The sequence below is a fragment of the Malassezia globosa genome, assembly GCF_000181695.2.
Source record: "Malassezia globosa CBS 7966 chromosome Unknown mgl_sf_5.2, whole genome shotgun sequence".
Classification (NCBI taxonomy): Eukaryota; Fungi; Basidiomycota; class Malasseziomycetes; order Malasseziales; family Malasseziaceae; genus Malassezia; species Malassezia globosa.
In genome coordinates this window covers 341,852-365,400 of record NW_001849867.1, presented here as the reverse complement: position 1 = coordinate 365,400, position 23,549 = coordinate 341,852, and the positions used below count along the sequence as shown (strand labels likewise).

At 51.8% G+C, this 23,549-nt stretch overlaps 13 protein-coding genes across 13 annotated transcripts; 8 read left to right on the top strand and 5 right to left on the bottom strand.

Annotated features, from left to right (window-relative positions):
- Positions 1–1,575: 1,575 nt before the first annotated feature.
- On the top strand, positions 1,576–2,472 carry MGL_2373 (uncharacterized protein; the record flags this gene model as incomplete). Its single annotated transcript, XM_001730525.1, has 1 exon — positions 1,576–2,472. The coding sequence occupies one exon, from the start codon at positions 1,576–1,578 to the stop codon at positions 2,470–2,472; it is 897 nt and encodes a 298-aa protein (XP_001730577.1).
- MGL_2372 (uncharacterized protein) lies at positions 2,464–3,734 on the bottom strand (the record flags this gene model as incomplete). Its single annotated transcript, XM_001730524.1, has 3 exons — positions 2,464–3,164; positions 3,233–3,548; positions 3,615–3,734. 3 exons carry the CDS (start codon positions 3,732–3,734, stop codon positions 2,464–2,466), a joined length of 1,137 nt encoding a protein of 378 aa, XP_001730576.1.
- A 278-nt stretch (positions 3,735–4,012) lies between these two features.
- Positions 4,013–4,858, top strand: MGL_2371 (uncharacterized protein; the record flags this gene model as incomplete). Its single annotated transcript, XM_001730523.1, has 1 exon — positions 4,013–4,858. One exon carries the CDS (start codon positions 4,013–4,015, stop codon positions 4,856–4,858), a length of 846 nt encoding a protein of 281 aa, XP_001730575.1.
- A 961-nt stretch (positions 4,859–5,819) lies between these two features.
- Positions 5,820–8,013, top strand: MGL_2370 (uncharacterized protein; the record flags this gene model as incomplete). Its single annotated transcript, XM_001730522.1, has 4 exons — positions 5,820–5,854; positions 5,899–5,950; positions 6,034–7,886; positions 7,962–8,013. The coding sequence occupies 4 exons, from the start codon at positions 5,820–5,822 to the stop codon at positions 8,011–8,013; spliced, it is 1,992 nt and encodes a 663-aa protein (XP_001730574.1).
- Positions 8,014–9,247: 1,234 nt separating this feature from the next.
- Positions 9,248–10,159, bottom strand: MGL_2369 (uncharacterized protein; the record flags this gene model as incomplete). Its single annotated transcript, XM_001730521.1, has 1 exon — positions 9,248–10,159. The coding sequence occupies one exon, from the start codon at positions 10,157–10,159 to the stop codon at positions 9,248–9,250; it is 912 nt and encodes a 303-aa protein (XP_001730573.1).
- A 786-nt stretch (positions 10,160–10,945) lies between these two features.
- Positions 10,946–13,021, top strand: MGL_2368 (uncharacterized protein; the record flags this gene model as incomplete). The annotated part of the gene is made up of 1 exon (XM_001730520.1): positions 10,946–13,021. One exon carries the CDS (start codon positions 10,946–10,948, stop codon positions 13,019–13,021), a length of 2,076 nt encoding a protein of 691 aa, XP_001730572.1.
- Positions 13,022–13,834: 813 nt separating this feature from the next.
- Positions 13,835–14,265, top strand: MGL_2367 (uncharacterized protein; the record flags this gene model as incomplete). Its single annotated transcript, XM_001730519.1, has 2 exons — positions 13,835–14,098; positions 14,134–14,265. The coding sequence occupies 2 exons, from the start codon at positions 13,835–13,837 to the stop codon at positions 14,263–14,265; spliced, it is 396 nt and encodes a 131-aa protein (XP_001730571.1).
- A 1,270-nt stretch (positions 14,266–15,535) lies between these two features.
- MGL_2366 (uncharacterized protein) lies at positions 15,536–17,092 on the top strand (the record flags this gene model as incomplete). The annotated part of the gene is made up of 4 exons (XM_001730518.1): positions 15,536–15,607; positions 15,642–15,868; positions 15,916–15,950; positions 15,987–17,092. 4 exons carry the CDS (start codon positions 15,536–15,538, stop codon positions 17,090–17,092), a joined length of 1,440 nt encoding a protein of 479 aa, XP_001730570.1.
- Positions 17,093–17,152: 60 nt separating this feature from the next.
- MGL_2365 (uncharacterized protein) lies at positions 17,153–18,664 on the bottom strand (the record flags this gene model as incomplete). Its single annotated transcript, XM_001730517.1, has 1 exon — positions 17,153–18,664. One exon carries the CDS (start codon positions 18,662–18,664, stop codon positions 17,153–17,155), a length of 1,512 nt encoding a protein of 503 aa, XP_001730569.1.
- A 312-nt stretch (positions 18,665–18,976) lies between these two features.
- Positions 18,977–19,897, top strand: MGL_2364 (uncharacterized protein; the record flags this gene model as incomplete). The annotated part of the gene is made up of 1 exon (XM_001730516.1): positions 18,977–19,897. One exon carries the CDS (start codon positions 18,977–18,979, stop codon positions 19,895–19,897), a length of 921 nt encoding a protein of 306 aa, XP_001730568.1.
- Positions 19,898–19,923: 26 nt separating this feature from the next.
- On the bottom strand, positions 19,924–20,688 carry MGL_2363 (uncharacterized protein; the record flags this gene model as incomplete). Its single annotated transcript, XM_001730515.1, has 1 exon — positions 19,924–20,688. One exon carries the CDS (start codon positions 20,686–20,688, stop codon positions 19,924–19,926), a length of 765 nt encoding a protein of 254 aa, XP_001730567.1.
- A 272-nt stretch (positions 20,689–20,960) lies between these two features.
- On the top strand, positions 20,961–21,333 carry MGL_2362 (uncharacterized protein; the record flags this gene model as incomplete). The annotated part of the gene is made up of 2 exons (XM_001730514.1): positions 20,961–21,009; positions 21,065–21,333. 2 exons carry the CDS (start codon positions 20,961–20,963, stop codon positions 21,331–21,333), a joined length of 318 nt encoding a protein of 105 aa, XP_001730566.1.
- A 1,168-nt stretch (positions 21,334–22,501) lies between these two features.
- Positions 22,502–23,239, bottom strand: MGL_2361 (uncharacterized protein; the record flags this gene model as incomplete). Its single annotated transcript, XM_001730513.1, has 1 exon — positions 22,502–23,239. The coding sequence occupies one exon, from the start codon at positions 23,237–23,239 to the stop codon at positions 22,502–22,504; it is 738 nt and encodes a 245-aa protein (XP_001730565.1).
- Between the last annotated feature and the right edge of the window lie 310 nt (positions 23,240–23,549).

Below are 23,549 nucleotides of genomic sequence, written 5' to 3'. Positions count from 1 at the left end.
AAATGAGTCGTCGTCGCATTGCTAATTTGCACTGGCGCTGGCTCACAATGCAACTTGAGCGTGTTCGGGCACCTCTGTGTGCGCGGGTTGTGCCTGCGACGACGGGCGCCATGGAGCCGTCCATCCGCGCCAGGATGGACCAATGGACCGCGCAACATGCGGGACTTTTTCATGAGCTCGAAATAAAGGCTAAGCCGAGTCAAACGACGGTGCCACGACGTGTGCAACGTCAGATTCGAAAGCAAGAGCAGCCAGTGCTAGCACGATGCGAAACTCGTGCACATTCGCCCGCCTCAGCAAAAGCATTGGCCATGACAAGATGTGTGCCTCGTTATGTCGCGGCAGCACAACATGCGGCGTTGTCTGCCATTCCACGTCGTCTACGGCGCAAGCGCGTTGATTACCTGCAGAATTCGCGTGCTCGACGGCGCATGTGGGCATGGATTCTGGCGAATGCCCCTATCATTACGCTCCACGCACGCGAGCAGGATTCGCATCTATTTTCTGAAGCCAAGTCACGACGTACGTCTTGGGATATGATGCGACAGGGCCTTGCTATACTATCAGAAAGTGTCGAGACTATGAAGCCCTCGCCACATGTGCGTATATCTCTATCTCCCTATGCACTGTACAGTGGGAAAGGACCTCGTCATATTCGTGCGCATGCAACGCTTGACGAGTGTCTGTGGATGCATGGTGGCGATACCCCTACTGACGGATAGCATGGAAGGCTCATTTCGTGTATGAGCAAAATGTTGGTGAGCTTACGAATACACGATGTAAATATATATATATATATATATAGATCACGCAATCATGATGGTATCGATATTGTGAAAATTCGTTTAACAAGAAAAATCGTTGATTCTTGTTCATTGTTGTTATGGAAAGTAAAATAATAACAGGATGTGAATCGTCACCCCTTCACCCAAATTCGTGGCACGAAATCCTCATGCGTCATAGAGACAGTGGCACAAGTTGATGGCGCGAAGACATTGTGATCGCACGTGACTCACTCGCCCTTACTTGGCACACATTGATATCGGCGCCCTCCCTCCCAACTAGAAAAAAGTGTGAGTGAGTAGGTCGAAAAGTGCGTTATAGGTTGGGTTTTGCTTACATAGCCAAATCTGCTATTGACCCCTCCGCCCTTTCCGACAAGCTATGCTCGAGCGAGCATGCGGGCTGCTGCTTAGGCGTACACGGCCAAGCCGGCAATTCGTACCGTACATACTCGGCAAGCAGCTTTCAACATCCGCCTGTGCGCTTGGGCCCAATGAGCGCGTTTCTTTCACGCCGCCACCCATGTTCTTTAATGCACATCGCATGGACACTCCGCTAACGATGGCGCGCCCTGACATGCATGTCGCACGAAGCATCGCCGAAACCTATCGACCCAAAACGGACGACCCACTCCATATACAGGTAGTGCCAGATGATGTGCCGAGAACAGCGACAGGGGGCGTGCCTGACGGCTTTGTGGCACAGCGGCAAAGATCACCGAAGCAGTGGTTCCGAGTTTATCGACAATTGTCCAAGTCTCGACTCACATTCCTCGTCGTGCTTTCCGGCATGATGGGCTATTCACTGTGCCCAGCCGCCTATGCAACGACCACAGCTCTCTCGCCAGTTGTGCGGCTTTTGGCACTGGCTGGTGGGATCACGCTCTGTTCAACGGCCGCTAATACGCTGAACCAAATTGTCGAAGCGCCCTACGATGCACAGATGGCACGTACCAAGGCACGTCCCCTTCCGCGCCGCGCGATCTCGCCTGTCCATGCATTTGGTGTGGCTTCCTGCAGCACGTTGGGTGGCATCGCCCTTTTATGGACACTGACCAATCCACTGACGGCTGCGCTGGGCGCGCTGAATGTGGTGTTGTATTCATTTGTTTACACGCCTATGAAACGACACAGTATTGCAAACACTTGGGTCGGTGCCGTTGTCGGTGCATTACCTCCCCTCATGGGCTGGGCATCTTGCACTGGCACACTTACGCATACCACTGATGCCGCAGGCTGGATCCTCGCTGGTATTCTGTTTGCATGGCAATTCCCGCACTTCAATTCGCTTTCTCATGCCATGGGCAACGAGTACGCACGCGGCGGCTACCGAATGATGGCCGTCACGAACCCTGCATTGAATCGCCGTGTCGCTTTCCGCTACGCCCTGTCTCTGTTGCCGCTGTGCTCGATTGCGTTGCCCATTACCGGCACTGTGCTGCCGATTCCCTACGCGGTTCTTAGTCTTGTTCCGAACTTGCTGTTTGCGTACTATACGGGTCGTTTCTGGCACACACCCAATGAGAAAAGTGCCCGCATGTGCTTTTGGTTCAGCCTGTTCCACTTGCCGGCCGTGATGTTACTCGCCATGGCATGCAAAGCTGAGATGTGGGACAGTATCCTGGCGACATTCTCGGGCACCTTGCCGTCATCGACAACGTCGCCGTCGTCCCCGGCTGTGTCATCCTAGGTCCGGTGCTAGAGAGAGTCCATCACAAACTGCCAAAATCCCACGCTGCCATACTTGGTGCTGCCAGTCATATCCTCCGGCTCGGTTTTGTGCACTCGCAATGGGCGTGACGAACTCTGGTTTGAGCCATGGATCCACATAGCCGGCAGAGCCGCTCGCTGCGATGCCACCCAACGACACAGGTGCTTCTCGAACAGCCACGAGCCCAGAACCATCGTCCAGCGTAGCAAATGGGCCGACATAGTCTGACTGGATCACCTGGTGTATATATTCAAGCTCAGCCGCACTCATTTTTGGTCGCGCACTCACGGGCGCTTCGTGCAAGCGTTCTTCGAATAGCTTCTGGCGTTGTCGTTCCTCCATCGCACGTTTCTTGGATGCAGCAAGTCGATCTTGGCGCCGTTTCTCATGCTCTTGCATCACATCATCAATGCTACGACCTTTCTCGAGCTCGGCAACAATTGCTTTCTCTTCAGCTTCCCGCTCCCGCTGCTCAAGCTCCTGCTCCTCCTTAACTTTTTGCGCACGCAGCATACGTTCCTGTCGGGACGCTTCATCCAGCTGCTGCTGCCGTATCGATTCCTGCTCGCGTTGCTGCTGCTGCTGTGCAATGAACGACTTGTTCAACGCTTCATATTGCGCCAATTTCGTTTGCGTATGCTCGAGATCAATTTTATGTACAAGATTGAAGGCTGCGTGTGTCATAGTTAGCTGGCAAGAACATGGCTGCCAGGCACGTTCGTGCAAGCTTCACACGTACTGATCTCTTCGAATTCCTCCAGGTAGTCGTTGTACGCGCGTAGTGTAGGAAACTCCTCAGGCCTGCGATTGAATAGCCGCGATACGCGCTTTCGTATATTCACCTCCTCCTCGACTTGCAGGTCTTCAAAAATCTGTGCGCTAAACTGCTGCTTCCGTACGACTTGACCACACTCGGGGCACGCGGCAGGCCCGAGTGAGAATAGCCGATCTATGCATGACTCGCACATTTTGTGGTAACATGGACTCACTAGCAGTCGAAGACGTGGTGACAGGTATCTGTCCGTCTTGCATATAGGGCACTTGTCATCAGATGACTGTCGCAGGAAAAGTGTCAGATGAGCTTGTTCCTTCTCTCGGATGCCTTACGAGAACAAACTTACCGAGTACTCCGAGATGCGGCCGCTTCGATCTCGAACTTGCGACTGACCAACATGTCCGCGCACCACCGAAGTAGAGGGCATTTGACTACGAGGCTTGGCTGGCGCCGTCGACGACTTCATGACCTCTACAGAATGACTGACCAACTTATGTTCCAAGATAACGATCGCCGTCGCAAGTCAATATCGTCGCTAGTGAATTGATTGTGGAGTCCGATGAGGACCCGATCTTGCCTCCGCGCAATTGGGACACACCGCCAAAGTTCCACACCGGCGTTCATACAAAATTTTACGTCAGGAATTTTACTTGGGGGCTCAAAGAATCCAAAGGCCCTTGGAGAACGGACGAATTTTTCCAACCGCTGTCGTGAGATATTTGTCGTATAAGCGACAGCTTAGGGATGGCTGGGATCGCACCACTACAGGCGCTGACAGAGTCAGCGCAAAAAGTACAGCCGAAGAAACAGGTCAAGACGCGCAAGGAAAAGCGCGCACCTACGTATGCGCCGGTCTCCAAGAAGCAAAAAAAGCAAACACTCACATTTGACGAAGATGCTCGTCGCGAGTATCTCACCGGTTTTAGCAAGCGGAAAAATCAGCGTAGACAGGCTGCGCATGATCACGTCCAAAAGGCAATTCGGGAAGAAATCCGGAACTCGCGCTTGGCGACAGCTGAAGCACGAAAAAGGCAAGCGGCTGAGAACGTCCGCGCTGAACAAATTGCTTATGGACTACTAGATTCCGACCATGATGAGGAGGAGGAAAACGAGGATCGTGACATACATGGAGAGCGCGAGTTCGAAACCGACACACAGCGTGCTCATGTCACCATCCAGGAGCTTGACGTTGACGATTGGCCCGAACAGAGACCCACATCATCAAACATACACCCGAAGTATCCCCGTTCTGAGCGGAACTCTCATCAGTCACCTGAAGCAAAGAAGCCAAAACCCTCTTCTATGCAACGAAACGATCGTGCGCCGGCGATCCCATCAGGAAGCTTGACAGGTATCTTGGAGCCTGAAGTGGCGCAAGCTGCTATGGCGGACAAAATCTTCCGGGATACCAATGTAGAGAATCAGACCGCTATCGACGCTAAACCCAAACGGCCACATTCCTACATGTCCAAAGCTGAGCGACAGCAGGAGCGGCAGCTCCAGCGTGCTTGGAATCACGCACAGGCTGAGAATCGACGAGCAGAGAATCGCGCGAAACGCACGTCTCAAAGCAAACACAAACGGACATAACTTGCACCATCCCATGTATTATACCATCGCACGTACTCGATGACGCCGAAGTGTTACTGGATTTAGGCAGTCATTGTGCTATAGCCGAAAATCAACCAATGATAGGCGTGAGTGAAAAATTCTTGCGTGATTGCAACTGATAAAGTGCAAAGGGGAAATTATCGCCACTTAATGTACATGTTAAGGATAAAAAGATCAACTTGGTCTTGAACTTACACTTGTCTTCACATCAATTCGCAAGCGATAAAACATGATCACTGACACGGCACTATCCTTCGTTTCTAATGCGCTCGGAAGTGGAGCTATGGTGCTGATTATTGCATACCATGTATGTGTATGCGCTCGTTTCTGAGAAATATCATTAACGTACCAGATCATTGCTGTTTCCACGAAGCGGCACGTTGACTCTATGTCCTCAGCAGCTGTTCAAGCGAACAAACCCGCTGCAGTTGTGCGCTCGTAAAGAGCCAAAGGGGTCTAGCTGGTTGGATTGCTTAATAACTCGCGCCGGCTGGTTTCGTTTCTTCCCTATTATCAACCTCTTTTTTTGCACACACTCAATTGTAATATATGGCTGTGCTCAACGGACAAGCCTAGTCCACATGCTCTTTCATCATTAATCCTTCCATCCAAGTCTTATCTTGATGCCCTTTTTTGGCACCTGTATCCCCCTTCTGTAGATCTATACACCATCGTACATATTCAACTACATCGATGACTCCCCGGAAATTTTTTTTTCTGCTTGCCCTCGATGCGTGGATTTTGTCCTGGGTCTTGATTATCTCGGATGACTGAAGCTGACGTGACGAATGAGACGCCATCGCCCGAATGACCGCATAGAGGAAATAAGCACGACGCGCATGTGGGGGATGGGTTTTGAGCGTAAGACTCCGGATACAACGTAGAAAGGTCTCGTGCGTCGCTCGCTTGCTTGCATCTACACGGGGAGTCGCAAAGAAGCATGAGTGGCCGATTCGTGCGTTCGTCTAAGTATCGGTAAGTGGCAGCATTCTATTTTTGTTTCATCTAATTGTGTACAGTCATGTATATGGCAACCCGGCGAAGAAGGAGATGTCTTTTGACAATGTCAAGGTATGTCCGGGATACGGCTAACTGACGACTCAGGTATCAAACAATGTAAGTGATACTGCTGTAAACAGGGACTCACAGCCTAGGCTTGGGACACGAACTTGATGTCGTCTGGTGGGACGTTTATCTCTTTAAACTGGCAGGTGTCAGGTGGCGGAGCCTTCGCCCTGTTGCCCCTCGCTCAGCCTGGGAAATTGCCTGATTTGTACCCGCTGTGCCGTGGTCACACGTCAGCCGTATTAGACACGTCATTCAGCCCGTTTGACGACCATGTTGTTGTGAGTGGTGGTGATGACGCACAGTTGTCTGTGTGGAAAGTGACGCCAGACGACATTGTCCAGCGATTGGACGACGCAAAGACATCTGGCTCGATGGACGATATCAAGCCAGTATCCAGTTTTGTTGCAGGTAGGCGCCGCGTCGGACATGTCGAATTCCACCCTACAGCATCGAATGTGGTTGCCGCAGCCACGGGAGATCATGCCATCAAGCTCTTTGATATCGAGAAGCAAACACCACGTGTGGATCTCCGAGGCTTTGGAGACTCGATCCAGTCTATGGCGTTCGATCAGACAGGCAGCATGATCGCTGCGACATGCCGTGACAAGAAGTTGCGCTTGCTCGATGCTCGTGCGCCAGACAACATGCAAACGACAGATGGGCATGGCGGCATCAAAGGTGCACGTGTGATTTGGTGCGGCGACAAGCCGCGCATTATCACCACAGGCTTCAGCAAAATGTCAGAACGCCAGATGTTCCTTTGGGATGTGGCACAATTGACAAAGCCTATCAAGACTGTTTCACTCGACAGTAGCAATGGCATCATTATGCCGTTCTGGAGTGACAACAACATTGTGTTCCTCGCTGGCAAAGGCGATGGAAATATTCGGTACTATGAGTTGGAATCAGATGAACTATACTATCTTGCTGAGTACAAGTCCATTGAGCCACAGAGTGGTATGACGTTCCTCCCACGTCGCGCACTGAATGCAAATGAGAACGAAATCGCCCGTGCATACAAGGTGTCCTACTCGATGATCCAGCCATTGTCGTTCTATGTGCCGCGTAGGTCGGAGACGTTTCAATCGGATATTTTCCCTCCTGCTCGCTCAACGACGCCCCCACTCACAGCCACGGAGTTTTTCGATGAGAAAAAGACTGCGACTCCGAACCTTCTGAACTTGGAGACTCGTGAATCGATACACGGTTCACAAGCCACAAGTCTGCCAGGCAATCTACAGGCATCGACTGGCGAGAAGGAACTAGACCTGAAGTCAAGTGGCGATGCGGAGCCATGTAAGGAGGAGGTGTCTAACGCTGCGGTTACACCAAAGGATGCTAAGCAAGAGGACTCGAAGACTGCCAATGAACCAGCAGATGCTATACCGAAATCAGAGTCCAAAGAGACTGATAAAGAAAAAGCAAAGGATGCTATTGGAAAGCCGACAGACGAGGTGAATGCTAAGGGAGCAAAGGGTGCTGACAAGTCGAACGCTAAGGAGGCAGAGGTAAAGCCGTCCAGCAAAGCTGATTCCAACGAGAATGAAACCAAGTTAGACGACAACGTTGGTTCCAAGGACCCGCCAGCTCAGCCAGCCGTAAACGATGTTTCGAGGGAAGCCGAGCCGAAGACAGACACAAATTATGTCCCTGCAACAATAGCACAGAACACGCAATGTGAGTCAGAAGATGTGCATTCAAACGAGCCCTCTATGACTGATGCTGCACCCTTTCACCCAGACCGAACACAAGATGCCAAGCCATCCTCGGCGTCATCATCCCTTGCGACTGTGGCCTCGAAAAATGACACAACTTCGCTGGCAGGCCCTAACACAGCTGCATCCGATGTTGATGCCCTCAAGACGCAGATTCAGGACCTCCAGGCGCAGGTCGCCGAGCGTGACACGCACATTCGCGAGCTTGAAATGGAAAACATCAAGTACGTTGATTCTTTCTTTCTCTCTCTCTCTCTCTCTCTCTCTCTTTTCTTTCATACTGACACTTTATTTTGCAGGCTCCGCGTCAATCAGCAACGTGTTCGCGATGTGCTGCTTACTTCCACGTAGAGCTTATAATGCACAGACAGCTCTGGCTCTGCACGCAGCAGCCGACTTCAAGGAGGGCATTTCTGTGAACACGTAAAGCACGTGATCTCTATGTACCTTGGCTAGCTTTTACCCCGCATTGGAGACACTTATTTGACCGTGCACGCCTGTTCATTCATGGACTCACTAGCGAATCAACGAGGCTCCAGTTGATCTGACTGGCCTCACATTCACTTCGCACCCCAAGCAGACCTCCACTGTCGCTCCAGCATCTTTCTAATACGCGTCACTCTCACAAGCTTCTTCTCAGAGAGAGCGAGAAAAAAAAGAGAGAGGCGCTCATGAGTATGTTACATGTGTACCGGCACTTGCTTCGGGCGGCGCGCGCATCTGTACACTTCAAAAGGCCAGCTGCACGAAGTATTCGACAGCTCCTGCGCGCGGATGTTGAAGCAGCCATGCGGATCTCAGCCGATACACGTGATCAGGAGCTTTATGCGGAGCGAACAATGGGTCTGTTGGTCTTGTCAGCGCTAGATCGCAAGCAGAAGTCTACTAAGAAAGACAAGCAAGGTGAAGGAGCACCGCTAGGTTGCTTCAAGACATCGCACGCCTCCTTCCTTGCAAAGCAGGTGATTCGCAATCTCTCATCACTCGCATACCACCACTTGTCGCCCAATACGCAAATGCAGCCACACAGTCGACGGGCGGGAGGATCCAGCTCAGACACGAATATCAAGCCCTCGATCGTGAACGATGCGCTCAACACAGACTTTGGGATGGATGCAGACGCAGTGGCTCACGAGACACCTGTAGCACTCCGACTCGACATGCTCATGGTACAGTCGAAACCGGTGCGTGGTCCTGTACATGTGCGCCCCGTGTACTGGGATGGCCAACATCCCGAAAAGCATCTGCGCGCCGTTGCGGATTCGCAAGGCGCAGCGACGCGCACGATGCATGAGCTGCAAGAACGGCTTGCGCAACTGCAAGAGGAGACAGACAGTCTGACGCAACAATATGGACACCAGCACAAGCACACGTTGGCCGTGAGAGACAAGCTGGTAAAGCTACGTGGCGTCGTCAAGAGTATGCGTCGTGCTGAAGAGCGAAGGCGCGCTCTTGAAGCCCAGCAGCAGTGTCCCAAAGATATGCTACAGGAAGTCGTCCAAGCCGCGTCCGAAAGCGAGTCTCTGTGGCTTGGTGGCCCACGCTGGAAAAAGTGGCAACGGGGTGAGTTCCTTCCACCATGAAGCTATGTGTCGCGCGCGCCGTACACGTCGCGAGCGACGTCGGCCCATCGACTTCCTGGCAATGCAAAAGCCCGACCATATTCGACCTCCATCGGATGCAGCCGATGACCTACAAGCACAAGCGAATGCAAGGGATGGCCCCAGAACTGCAGTGCTCGCTGTACACGTCGAGCTTCACGTCGTGCATCCATTTCCTTCTCGCTCACCGTGGGGTTCTCCTCTTCAAACTGTTCATCCTCTCGCATGTCTTCCTGTTGTTGTGCTTCGTCAGGCTCTGTGCAACGCAACAGCTCAGCGAGTGTACCAGCGACAATGAGCTCACCGCGCCGTGTTGCCGAGTCCTCTGCTCCCATGCGACAGAGAGCTATGGCTAGTGTGCGCTCAGGATGCAGGTAGTCGACCTGATGGTGCTGAGCAGCCGCCACAAGTTGTGCAATAAGCTGGGGAATCAGCATGTATCGCGGTGGCTGGTAACGAGCAATTCCTCGGCTCATGTCCTCTATGCTTTGCTCCCGCACCTTGATGTCGCTTAGGCACAGTGTATGAAGACCGAGCTGGCTGTTCTCGCCGATACGGAAGAGCCAGCTATCAGGTTGCCAATCCTCCGTCCAAAATGGGATGCTCACAGTCTGACCAAAATTGTAGCCAGCCAAGCCACTGGACCCAAGTGCCGTAGTGATACTGGCGTTGTGAATGATCCTGACAGTGACAGGCGTTGTGCATTCCGAGCCAGGTGCTCTATAGTTGCGCGCACGAATAATGAGGTCGGCATGCGTCGTCGCTGACAGAGGGTCGCCTACGACGAGGAATGCCACGTTGCCAGTGTACGCAGCAGCTAGAATATCGTCTGCCTCAAGCTCGACGGTCTCGCGGTGTGCCAGAGTGATGGGTCGTTCATACAGCAATTCCTGCATACGTGTAAGATAGCTAGAGGCATGTGCTTACGCGCATTCATGCGCACGTACCATACGATGAACGAAATCGTCTACAAGAAGAATACTCGTGTAGCTTTCCAAATACACCTTGCTACACGACCTGACGGCCTTGAGCCCCTTCAGTGTGATATCTTCTTCGTCCGCGAGTCCTAGGCCTATTAAGTAGAGGACCATGACGAGAGGGATAGGTTCTGGAACGTCTCAATTCAGTCGTGTTACTCTGAGGTCGTCGTCAAGACGGTCTTGCCTGGAGGATCTCGGCGTCGCGGGGTGCACGATGAATTATCGGTGGAGGTGGAAATCTGCCGCATTTTACGCCTCAGATTCGTACGCCAGCTCCAGCGAACAGCGACACAGCCGATTGTGATCCGCGTATACTGAGCACTCGCCCAGGCCATCCTGCGCATTTGACCTGCGCCTCTTGCACATTCATACACACCTACGCACCCCCATACGCCCCAACACTGCACCCACATGGCGACGCAGCGGCTTCGGCGGAAAATTGAGCGGGATGGCGTGCTGGATCGTGTGAACGTGTCTGAAAACTTTTGTCGTGTATGTATACACGTACGAGTTCTCTAACGCTACGAAAAGTATGGCACAGCCCTTCCTCCATTGACAGGTTCAAAAAAAGATAGGCACGAGTACAGGCCACTTTGGGAGCAGGAAGTGTACGATGAACAGGGCCGTCGGCGATTTCACGGCGCATTCACGGGTGGATGGTCCGCTGGCTACTTCAACACGGTTGGAAGCAAAGAGGGATGGATGCCGTCGTCGTTTAAGTCATCAAGAAAAACCCGTAGCGATACGTCGCAGATCAAGTCGCGTCTTGAGGACTATATGGATGCAGAGGACCTTGCCGAGTATCGCCAATTGCAAACGACGTCCGAGTATGCGGACCAAGGACCCGAGACCAATGATCCATTCCTTCGTCTTTTGTCGAACTCATCCTCTCACCTCCAAGCCGGCTCTTCACAAAAAGGCCAGGCCATCATGCAGCTGATGGGATGGAAACCGGGCCAGGGGATCGGCCCCCTTGTCTCTGGCGATCAGCGTGCACAACTCATCGATTTGCTGGAACGCATGCATCTCGCATCTCCCAGCTTACTCCAGACGAAGCACGCAGCTCCTCATGACGAGGCTCGACGATACAAATTTCCTCCGCCTGACACACACATGTACGAGCCACCCAAAGACCGACGGCAGTCTCTTGGTGTTGAATCGTCCTCAAGCCGTTCCGATGCTCTGCAACTTGCTTTGCAGCAGTACCATCGCGCGCAAGGCCAGCAACGACGGCCTCAGATCGGTGCGGCTGGCATGGACTCTGATGATGAAGATCATGTGTATGCGCCCGGTCCGTCCATGCAAGACTCGACTCTCGCCTACACAGAACAAGACTCCGCCACGCTCGTCGAAGACACGGAGCCTCCCAAACCAGCCACACAAGCCAAAACTCACACGCCTGCAGTTTCTGGCTCTGTTACCTGGCACGATGGGCGGCCTCTGCCTCCAGGCTTTGTTCTAGCCAAAGAGCCACTTCCCACGGAACGCATCTGGAATCCACCTCCCGTTCCGAGCAATTGGGTACCTGATCCGCACCGTGTGTGGCTATCAAAGCGGTCAGATCCATCAAACGCTTCAAATGCTTCGCGACCCTCAAATGCCAATGATCGACGTGCGATCCTTGGCGAGGCACCGCCCCCAGGACCGCCGCCTATGATCACTGAGTATATCAAGGTCAAAGCACCATCCAGCGATACATCACATCTGGAATCTCCCGCAGCCCGTGTCACATCACCTAAACAGCTCAAAATCCATCCACTCGATCCTGTAACGGCTCGGCGTGCTCTTGCAGCTTTTCGTGGCACGGGAAAAGATCCACGCAAGGACCAAAGATACCAGGCGTATGTGGCCTCTTTTCTTGAAGGGCCTGTATATCTGCCACCGAAAGGCGTCGCACTGGATGCACAACAAGACGAAGTGGATGAATTCTATCAAACTGCCTGTCGTCATAGACCTGTCCATGGCGACATGGCACATCGGTTCACCTCCAGCACGTTTCTGCAAGATGAAAGCGTTGGCGTCCAGGGCGGTCTCCAACATGCCTCCGAACTGCAGAACCATGCACAGAAACATGCATCCCAAGCCTTGGAATCAGTGCCACAGACAATGGAATCCGAGCCTCCGTCGGCTGCTGTGCGTGCCGCGAGAAATGGTGAGTTCGGTGCACTGACGCGTCACGTCGGTGTATTTTACCCTCCGCACCTATTATGCAAACGGCATGGCGTGCCAGATCCGCACCCAGAACGTGATGCCGATAGCGATGACCTCGACCCAACCGACTTGCCAGACTCAAACGATCGTCTCTCAAATGTTCCAGGTGCACCAGGCACTTCTTCTTCCTGGTCGTCGACTACCACTTCCACCACTCTCACTCCCATGTCTTCTGAGGTGGACGATACACCTGGAATTGCGTTTGCACCTATGTCTCAAGAACTCGAGACTGCGATGGAGCGTGAAATGCAGGCATCTCGGCCTCCTATGGATTTATTTAAAGCCGTATTTCAGTCGGATGATGACGATGATGACAATGTCGAAGATGATCGATCAGATCGGAACAAGAATTCTGACTCCGCTGGAATGCGAAGCCGGCAAAGTGAGACTACCACCCATGTCACGTTCACACACAAAAGAGCTGCGTCTGGTCCTAAGAAGAAGAAGCGCGAACGTGCTGGGCCCCTAACATTTAGTATGGAAGACGACGTCGATGCTAATGATACCTCTGTTACCAACAAAGTGCCCCGCCGTTGTCATCGATCATCTCATGCTTCCAACGTGTAGTTGCAAAACGCGTGTCTTTGTCATGCATAGCCCAAGTTAACCGCCATATTGTCAGCGCCCCCAACCTATGAAAAAAACGGGTCTTCGGACAATTTTAGCAGTCTCCACAATGTCGTTCATCTGCCTCACTTGATGTGTTCCACTCTACAGACACTTAACGAGACACCCCTCGTCATTTTGCTAAACATGAATGAGCCACAGCATATCGCCCAGGACAACCGCCTTGAAATGATCCTTCAACAGTCCAAAAATCTGGCTGCGTACGTCATATTTACTCTCTACTCATACTCATAGGAAATACAAACAAAACATGGCGAACTATGAGCGTAACACGGGCCACAAGCATCCGCTTGAGGCGCAACATGAACAAGAGGCGTCGAAAAACGACGCACCCAAGGAACTAAATCTCGAGTTTCCTGAACGAAAAGAGTTGTGACATACTATGCATTTTGCGAAAAGTTTCTAGTTCTTCTTGCCATAACGTACATCTTGCATGTAGCATAAATTTCATCCGTCCCGACCTTTCTTGGATGATGTTTCTCACAAGCGCGCTTTTCTCTCTTGGCTCAAGCCCTGTTCGTTCTCCACCTCGGAGATATATGAGTAAAGAACCTGACTGCGCCATTTCGACATGGATTATCGCGCAAGACTCTAAATAAGCTTTACACTAATACGTACACTAAAGCAGCTTTCCTGAGCTGCCCGGAGTGTATGTTCCCGGCGCTAGTGCTGTTAAGAAGAACCAGGGTCGTCTGTCGCTTAAAGCCCTACGCAACTGCATCAGTTTCTCGATTTAACAGCACCGCCTCAACCATGACGCATCTACCAAAGAATGAGAGTGAATGGCGTGCTGTTCTAAGTCCCGAACAATTCCGTGTCCTTCGCCAAAAAGGCACTGAAATGGCCGGCACAGGAGCATACAACAAACATTACGAGCCAGGCGTGTACGAGTGCGCCGGTTGTCGCGCTCCGCTCTACAAGAGCACGACTAAGTTTAACAGTGGATGTGGATGGCCAGCATTTTTCGACGCCATTCCAGGTGCCATCTCGAGGCACGATGATTTTTCATTTGGCATGGTACGTGCGGCAGATTGGTTCCTAACTCACCCAAGAAACGCACCGAAATTACGTGCAAGAACTGTGGCGGTCATCTCGGACACGTTTTCTATGGCGAAGGATTTCCCACGCCCACAGACGAGCGGCATTGTGTGAATTCCATTTCGTTGTCATTCAAGGAAGAATAATCAGAGCACATAACAACAAACTTCAAATGATGGGAAGGAGGCATGTCACTTTGATATTTACATAGACATGGCCCAATATGTACGTCATCAAATACACAGACCTGGGTATGTCATGACGGCTATGAGTTTGCTTCTTTTGGTTCCAACGAAGACGAAGAACATTGATGAGCTTGAATCATCGCCGTCAGTTGCTCGCGAACTTGCTCTGCAAGACGACCGTGTTCACCGAGCCACGGCGCAGTCTGGCCGGGCCGCGACAAGTTCGACAAGAGTTGGTCGAAGATGGGGTCCTTATCTAATGCACGCATGACATCGCTCTGTCGAAGACGCGGATCACGAAAGGCAAGCCTGTCGACATCTTTCGTTACGCATTCATGCAAACGTGTCTCAAGCTGTTCGCGAAAAACTGCATGCTCCTCACTTTGCAAAAACTCATGTAGCATCTGTTTCCGCAGCTGATCAAAGTGTCCTTGGCGCATGAATTCTTCGGCTAAAGCATCTGGGCAAAGTGGCTGCATCGCCGTAGTAGATTCACTCATCCCTGCACACGTGTCAGTCCAATCCGATATTTGTCGTCTTTCTCCGAAAGACAACACGAAAAAGAAGCTGTATCAGAACCCGATGAATCCTCAAAAACCTCCTACTACAAACCCTGCGCAAAATTTGTACACAAGCACGAGGGCTGACGAGTGTCAGAGTGAGAAGGCCCATTCGGTCCGCCCATCGGTAATGATTTCATCCGCTAGCACCTTTGGCATATACGGTACATACTTATAATCTGGACAAAATGTAAGCAAAGTTCATAGAAGCAAGAGCAAAATGTATAGGATAGCAGAAAAAAAGCGAGAGGGAAGGTAGAATGATCAGACAAGGCTGAAACTGATAACTAAGAGTGTGTCTCCATATGTGGATGCAGAGTAATTCTAGAGCTTGGTTCTTAGGGTTCATCATAGAATAGCGGGACTTGGAGTCGAAGAGGGGGGAGGAGCGGTATACTTACATGAAGGGTATCAAGAGATGCCCATGACCATGAGACAAGACACACTGGATGCACAATAGCAAGCTGCCCGTTCTCGAACCCAACCGTTTTAAATGCTAGAGAAAAAAAACATACTCGGGGTCCGCGGTACGGGCCTACAGTCACGTGGTAGCGTGTACGGTCAGGTGCACGCTTGCGTTAAGTTGAACTTGATAGCAGAGTGACGACGTATGGAGGTAGGTGTTCGTTAGAGGCATTTGACCTGACGTGCATCAAAGCATCGCCATCACAATGGACAGCTGGCAATCGCCGCTTTCGAGCCGCTATGCGAGCAAAGAAATGTCAAACCTGTTTTCGAATGCTGTAAGTAAAGCAATGGACGCTAATAAATTACTAGACGCGCTTTGGAACATGGCGTCAACTGTGGTTGAACCTGGCCATAGCCGAGAAGGAGCTGGGCCTTCCGATCCCAGATGAAGCCATCGAGCAAATGCGTGCGCATCTCAAGCTCGACGAAGAACAGATGAGACTCGCTGCTGAGGAAGAAAAGCGTCGTCGACATGATGTCATGGCACATGTCCATGTATTCGGTCTCATGGCACCTGCAGCTGCACCATTTATCCAGTACGTGCGAGAGTCAAATCCCCATCTTTCTTTTACTTACACACTAGTCTCGGTGCCACGTCCTGCTATGTGACGGACAATGGTATGTACGCATGATGTCCGGGTGCTAACGCGACAGCCGATCTCATTTTCTTGCGCAAGGGCCTCGATCTCTTGCTGCCCAAATTGGCCGTCGTGATTCAACGGCTTGCGACCTTTGCTGAAAAGCACCGCGCATTGCCAACGTTGGGCTTTACCCACATGCAGCCTGCACAGCTCACTACCGTTGGAAAACGTGCCACCCTGTGGATCCAGGACCTGCTGTGGGATTTGCGGAACATTCAGCGTGCACGCGACGACCTTGGATTCCGCGGTGTTAAAGGCACTACAGGTACACAAGCCAGCTTCCTTCAGCTTTTCGATGGTGACCATGACAAAGTCGAAGCCCTTGACGAGCGCGTGACGCAATTATTCGAGTTTCCATACGCGTTGCCCGTGACGGGACAGACGTACTCGCGAAAGATTGACATTGACGTGCTATCGTCGCTTTCGTCATTCGCTGCTTCCGCTCTTAAGATTGCAACTGACATTCGTCTGCTGTGCCACTTGAAGGAGGTCGAAGAGCCATTCGAGAAGGACCAGATCGGCTCCAGCGCTATGGCGTACAAGCGTAACCCGATGCGCTCTGAGCGTATTTGTGGCCTGGCTCGTTGGCTTGGCAACACACTGAACAGTGCGCGCGAGACGGCCGGTGGTCAGTGGATGGAGCGAACGCTTGATGACAGTGCGAACCGCCGCTTGACGATTCCTGAGTCGTTCCTCACGGCCGATGTGATTCTGACGATTCTTCAGAACGTCAGCGAGGGACTCGTGGTGTACCCCGCGATCATTGCCCGTCACATTGCTGCGGAGCTCCCATTCATGGCTACGGAGAACATTATCATGGCCATGGTCCGCAGTGGCGGTGACCGGCAAGACTGCCATGAACGAATTCGCGTTCTTTCACACCAAGCTGCTCGTGTCGTGAAGGAAGAGGGTGGTGAGAACGACTTGATTGAGCGTGTGAAGGGCGATCCCTACTTCGCGCCTATTTCGGATCGTCTCGATGCCTTGTTGGATCCCGCAAGCTTCACGGGCCGCGCGCCTCAGCAGGTCGACGCTTTCTTGACGAAGTGGGTCAAGCCAGCTCTTGAGCCTTACGCAGCACAGCTGGCCAGTTCCGGCCGCGCCGAGCTCTCTGTCTAGATGAGGTTCCCTTCCTTTCTTCCTCTTTTTTCTCCTAGCTACGTAGATGCCTTTGCGCATTCACCAGTAGTCTTCTGAACGAGGTGCTATATGTACATGCTGCTGCGTTGAGGCGGCCGTCCACATGTCCGTCCACGAACGCATCGCCTGTCGCCGAGCTTGATTGCCAGCTGACACAGTGGGTATGATGCGACGGTGTGGGAGTGAGACCATCAGGGCCATCAATTCATAAAACGAAGAGTGCTCTGAGTACGGCACCGCGTATATGCGCACCGCGTGTGTGCTTTGGCGTTGCGGCTCAAGTTGTTTGTAGGTAAAAGTGGGTGGCACGCATTCTTTCACCAAATCATCAATGGACTTTTTCGGTGCTAGTGAGCGACCACTGAACGTCCAGCCAGTGGGCCGGATGGCAATCGTGTGAGAAATTGACATGCCGCGCCGCACGAACGTTTCTGTGTAAGCGCGCAATGTATCCAGAGAGAGGGCATTCAAAGTCACCACATGCACACGCGCAGACATGGGGTCTTTTGTAAGGCGACTCTGTAGTGTTGGATCGTCAAGCAGAGCATAGGTCTCGTATTTTCGGGCATCCGCGCAGTAAATGCAAGAGTCCAACGCTTTAGCGAGTGCCAAGAACAGCCGCTCTTTCCCAATCGAATAAGAGCCAACTACAACCAAAGGTTGACTGCGGACCTGCGGCTGCTTCAACCATGCTGACATGAGAGTGACATCGTGAGGCTGCGCATGTGGCATCACCACCAAATCGATACACGCCTGAACGACCTGTGCCTGTGGAGGAAAGCAATACCGCGGATCGAGGTAGGTCGTGTCGAGATAAATTGCATCCAGGATGCCTAGCTGCAAAGCTGGGTGCGTCTTATGTGCGGGACAGGCGCGAAAATCGCCACAGTGCAGGTATCGGAACACGCGCGAAGTGCCGATGTGTGGATTGCGTATGCTCGACGGAAGGATGTGCGCGGTCAGCGGCCCTTCAAACAAAAACAAACACGAGCCTGGACAATGATTAGCGTCAATGCATGTCACGTAGACACCACCAGAGTCAGGAATCAGTGTGCGCACATCGAGTGCAATGGGTCGCAGCCACATTTTGTCGACGCGCAACTTGGCGTGAACAAGACGCGATGTCGCAGGTGTGCAGTAGATGGGACCGTGCTTCCAGGTTGATGAAAGACCAGCATAATGGTCAGAGTGAAAATGCGTCAGAAAATACGCTGTGCATCCCTCTATCGCTCCGTACCGAAATGCATCAACCGCTAGTGGCATGCCATCTAACACCTTGAAGAACGGGATGCGACGATTATGTGTCTTGCTTAGTCCCGGAAGAATAGCCTTCCACTGCTTTTCAACCTCTTTCGAAGCACTTTCGGTGCCACATGAGCTCGCATGTCGTACTATCTCACTTTCTGGCCATTCAACATGGCACAATGGGCAAGTGACGCGCTGAACACTGGCTTTTAAGGCAGCTTGCAAATGCCTATCGGCCTCCTCCTCTGTCTTGGGTGACTCGGCACTGAATTCTGCGACTCGTGCGCGTTTCTTCGGTGGCGTCATGCATATATGCACGTCAAATCTCTAGTGGTCGAGTCAAAGAAGAAAAAAAAAAGACTCGGCGACCAAGTGAGAGCAGCAATGAACAAGTGTCAGAGGTACGAGTTATTTTTTATTTCTCTCTCATATTGGGCGCGAAGAAAATGAAGTAACACCGAGCCATGCCCCGCACATCCCTCCGTCACTTTTCTTTGATCACAGTTCTCCACACCGCCCATCATCCATCAGCCATTTGTACATTCCACACCGTAAGCGAGGCACGTAGTTTTTCGGCGTTGTAACATCGAGACGCTCATTTATTCTACGTTTATACGTATGGCAGCCAACTTTTGGTCTTCAACGCAATGCCATACATGGCTCCTTTCGCCCGGTACAACTCTCAAAGCGCGTGCAGAAGACCTGAAGTACGCAAGTGCCATAGATGTCGCGGCTCTCTGTGCGTGGTGCCTGAATACAATCTCAGACCTGTGCGTGCGGTTAGGTGCTCAGCAGCGGGTGATTGCCACAGCGTGTATGTACTTTCAACGGTTTTATGTCAAGAACTCGTATGTCACGACTGATCCGATCGTGGTATTGGTGACATGTGTATATTTGGCGAGCAAAGTCGAAGAAGCCCCTATTCGCATTCGCATCGTGTGTGCTGAGGCATCCAAGATGATGAATGAAAGAGGTTACCGTGAGATGCCGAATCATGTGCCACTTCTTGCAGAGATGGAGTATTGCTTGCTCGAAGAGCTAGAGTTTGACTTGGTCGTCTTCCACATATACCACCTTCTGCCGAACCTGTGTGAGGTCTGTCTTAATGCATGCAAGATCTCTTCCCAGCATAGTGACACGAAAGATGTGATGGCTTCGCTTTTACAAATGGCATGGTACATCGCCAACGACATGTACCGCACACACCTGCCACTGGAACACCCGCCCTACGTGCTTGCAGTGGCGTGTGTCTATCTGGCCCTGAGTATCTCACCAACGCTTCGCGAGTCACTGAAAGCCAAGTTTCATGGCGCATTTGACGAAGCATCCCCCGACTCTGACACAATAAAGTTTCTCGCCAGCTTCAATGTATCGTTGCCGATTGTCACCCGCGTCATTCAAGATATGTTATCGCAATATCAGTTGTGGCACACGTTAGCACACCCGAGTTCCGGCTCTAGTCTGCTCACCGACCACAAAACGCTTCTTCGACGAATGTATCGCATGCGTGAAGATCGCTGTCGAGCTATGCAAGCGTGATGAGAAAGTTGCGATGTTTGTTTTTTTTATATATTGTCGGCTTTATACACCTCCCACACTGTATCAATAAATGTAGCAGGATCATGTCCATATCGACCCAGAAATAAACCGTCCACGGCATCACTGATTTTAGAGTATAGTCCAAGTTTGGCTGAGCCACCATATATGATACGTAAAGAAACATCATGGCGTTCGGGAAACTCTGCCAGGCACCGCGAGCGCAGAGCCTGCGTCACAGCTCGTATATGCTCGGGCGTTGCGGGCTCTTCCTTTCCAATGGCCCACACAGGCTCATAGGCTAGACAGATGGGTGCATCATGCGGAACATTCACTAGAACTGGTGCGACTTGATGCCAGCATTCATCGACAGCCAGGAGCGTGTCGCTAGTGCATGTTCGTTCGCCCACACACACAAGAGGGATGAGGCCATATCTCACGCACTGGAATGCCTTACGAGCAACAATTTCATCCGTCTCATTGAACAAGTGACGCCGCTCCGCATGGCCAAGTTCCACCAGACGGCATCCGACCTGAGCAAGTGTCGAGGCTGCTACTTCGCCCGTATAGGCACCGCGTTCGTATTCACATACATTTTGTGCGCCGATCCACCAGTGCGTCGTCGATCGAGACAATGTTTCTTGGACAGATTGTAAAGACGCAAATTCTGGGAGTACAAATATATCCAGAGCTTGAGTGCCTTGATGATCAGCTATGGGGAAATTGGGGTGCATATTTGCACACTGTAAAAGCCCACGCGCATAGGTCTGAGTACGTGCATAGTCGAAGTACATTTTCAAAGATACACCAACGATCCGACGTCGACTTGGATGTCTATAACATCTTGTAGAAGCGCTGGATGTCATTCTCTCCACAGGCATGCGAACGGCTGGAAGATGCAGAGGGGTCTCTCTTGAGGGACGCCAGCTAGGACGACACGTTGGCGTCTGTGAGCGGATGATTCGTGCCTCCACATAGATGGAGCACAAGGACTTTCGTAGCAGGTAAATGAATCCCAGGGAAAGCCTCCACAGGTCTCTTTCATAGCCTCACACCCACGAGAAACATGGAACCGTTAATGGAATCGGTGGGAAAGCAGTGTCAAGATCAACTAGGTATGTACATTTGAAAAAAAAGGAAGGAACGAAAAAAGAAAGCTCACACGACCAGCTGTATTTCAGCGGTGTATTTATGTCCACCGAAATGACCCAGCCTCCTGTACACAACCTCAGCAGGAACTAGCCAAGTGTGCATCAAACGCAGTGCCAATGCTGCAGACCATCAAGCGGACGTGCGGCCACTTGATTCGCGAGTATGATCAGTGTCTGGCTGCGAATAAAGATGCCTCTTCAGATGAGCTTGCAGTCCAGTGTACATCAAAATTGCGCGCGCTCGCGGAGTGTGCAGAGGCAGTAAAGCTAAATAGCCAAACCGCCTAGACCTAGTCGCGCGAGCATTTGTGAGACAAATGGCACGATGCCGCGCGGACGTGGTGGTGGCGGCACACGTGCAGACCGAGCATAGACAAATGATTGACGCATGCAGACAAAGAAGACGCCACCCAAACCCCATAGCACACCTTGCCATAAAGGGGAGATGAGCTGTTCCCACAATAGGAGCCACAGCATGGGCCGCCATTGAATCGCATATACTTTTTCCCAGGGAGTATGGGTAGCACTAACGTAAGATTCAGGTGAAACACCATCAATAAAAACGTGTTGTCGAATCGTTGACAAGAAAAATTGCTCAAGACGCATGTCAGGGAGAGCGGGTAGTTTGGTAGGACCGATGCCAGAGGATATATCTACATTGCTTGGCTTGGTACTGCTGCTGCTGTTGCTGCTCACGGAAGAGTCAAAAGACATTGCCCTTGTCATATGAAATGGCAGGAGTAGATACAGAAAATGAAGGGCGACTGACCTTGGCCCTGCCTGAGTGCGAGCGTGCCTCTGTGTAGCTTGTGCTGCTGCTTGTCACAGGTGGGACTTGTTGTGTCGGATCACCGGAGTATAGGTTCAGATGACTAAAAAAAGACAGGGAAGAGCAAGGGGAGGGTTCATTCAGAGACAAGGAATCAGCGCCCAAGAGTTCAAGTCAAAATGGGCAAAGAGAAAAAATGGCTTGCGCTCATTTGTGCGGGGGAGAAAAACAATCCGTTCTTACTCCGCACACGGCAAAGGAGACACGGATGAGCAAAAAACCACTGGGCTTGCGCAATGCATCGCTATGGTCAAACGTGCGAGACCCGAATATAGTTATGTCCGACGCGATAGATGCATTGCAACATCACCACATTCCTAGCGTGCGGCAGGCCATGGATGCGATGTTTCAACGAGTGTGCGTGTGTTGAGGTAACGGCTTACCTAGCAGGACATACGGCTTGGTTAGCGACGTGGATGGAACCGGAGTAGAGGAGACGTTGGCTGACGCAGAAGATCAGCTGACTTCCCTTGCTCAATACTTGATCGAAACCGGACTCGCTGGCATGCCATTATCGCAGGAAGACGATGTGCAACAAGTCACACGAATTGTATTTGAGCAGCGAGCGCGCCTAAGTGATGCGACATCTATGGTATCGAGTATTCTTGCTCACAAGAAGAAAAGTACCTAGCAAGGGACGACATCCCATGCAAAAACGGTGTCTGGCGGCAGCTCGAGAGTGTCGATGTGTTGTAGATAGGGTGCATGCTGAAGCGGAGTCGCTGTATACCCAACGCCGTCTTCACCCACACGTACTGGTGATACGGTCACGATGACTTTGTGTAGGAGATGATGCGAAGCGAGTATGCTATCGATCACAGCTGCGCCACCCTCAACCATTACAGAATGTAGTTGCTCATGCGCCAGAACATGTAAGATTGATGGCCATGCGAGATGGAGCTTGCCTTGCGGATTTGTAAAGGTCTCGACGGTGCGTATATGAGCGCCGGCGTGCTCAAGTGCCTGCCGCCGCGTTTCCCATGCTTTGCGAGCGTTCTGATCTGCCGGCTCAGCACACAGCACAAGTGGATCAGCGCGGGGGACTCGCTGAAGAAGACGGCACTCGCATGGCATTTGAAGATGGCAATCGAGTATCACAGGTCTAGGAGACAAACCTGAATAGTTGTCCAGCCGTACGTTCAAGCGAGGGTCATCAGCGAGCACGGTGCCGATACCAACGAGGATGGCGTCGTGCATCGCACGCAAATGGTGTGTCATGTTCATGCTTTTCTCGCCACTCAGACGCAATGGCCTCTTGTTTGCCCCAGCGATTTTCCCATCCTGGGACTGTGCGAACGTCAAAGTCACCCACACATTGCCGGGACCTAGCTCTTGTGGCGCATGTGTACCTAAAAATACCTCCATATGGTGTCAGGTCAAAATAAGACTGGACGAGACGTGGAGAAATCCCTGATGGGGCGTGTCAGATCCGTTCGTGCTCTTGTGTCAAACACAAGAGCACGAACGAACGAGAGCGTGTGTGAGTGCCAATACCAAGTAGTTGCTTCGCGTACTCGTTTGCCTTCTGTACCCTTTTTATTACTTCCCTGTTATTCGACACATTCCACTACGACGAGTTATCTGCCAGGATCTTCGGCGAGCTGCACATTTACCCCTACTTCCATCCGCTCAAACAAGTCCTGCCATCGCTTCCAAACCTGACCCGAGACTTTCC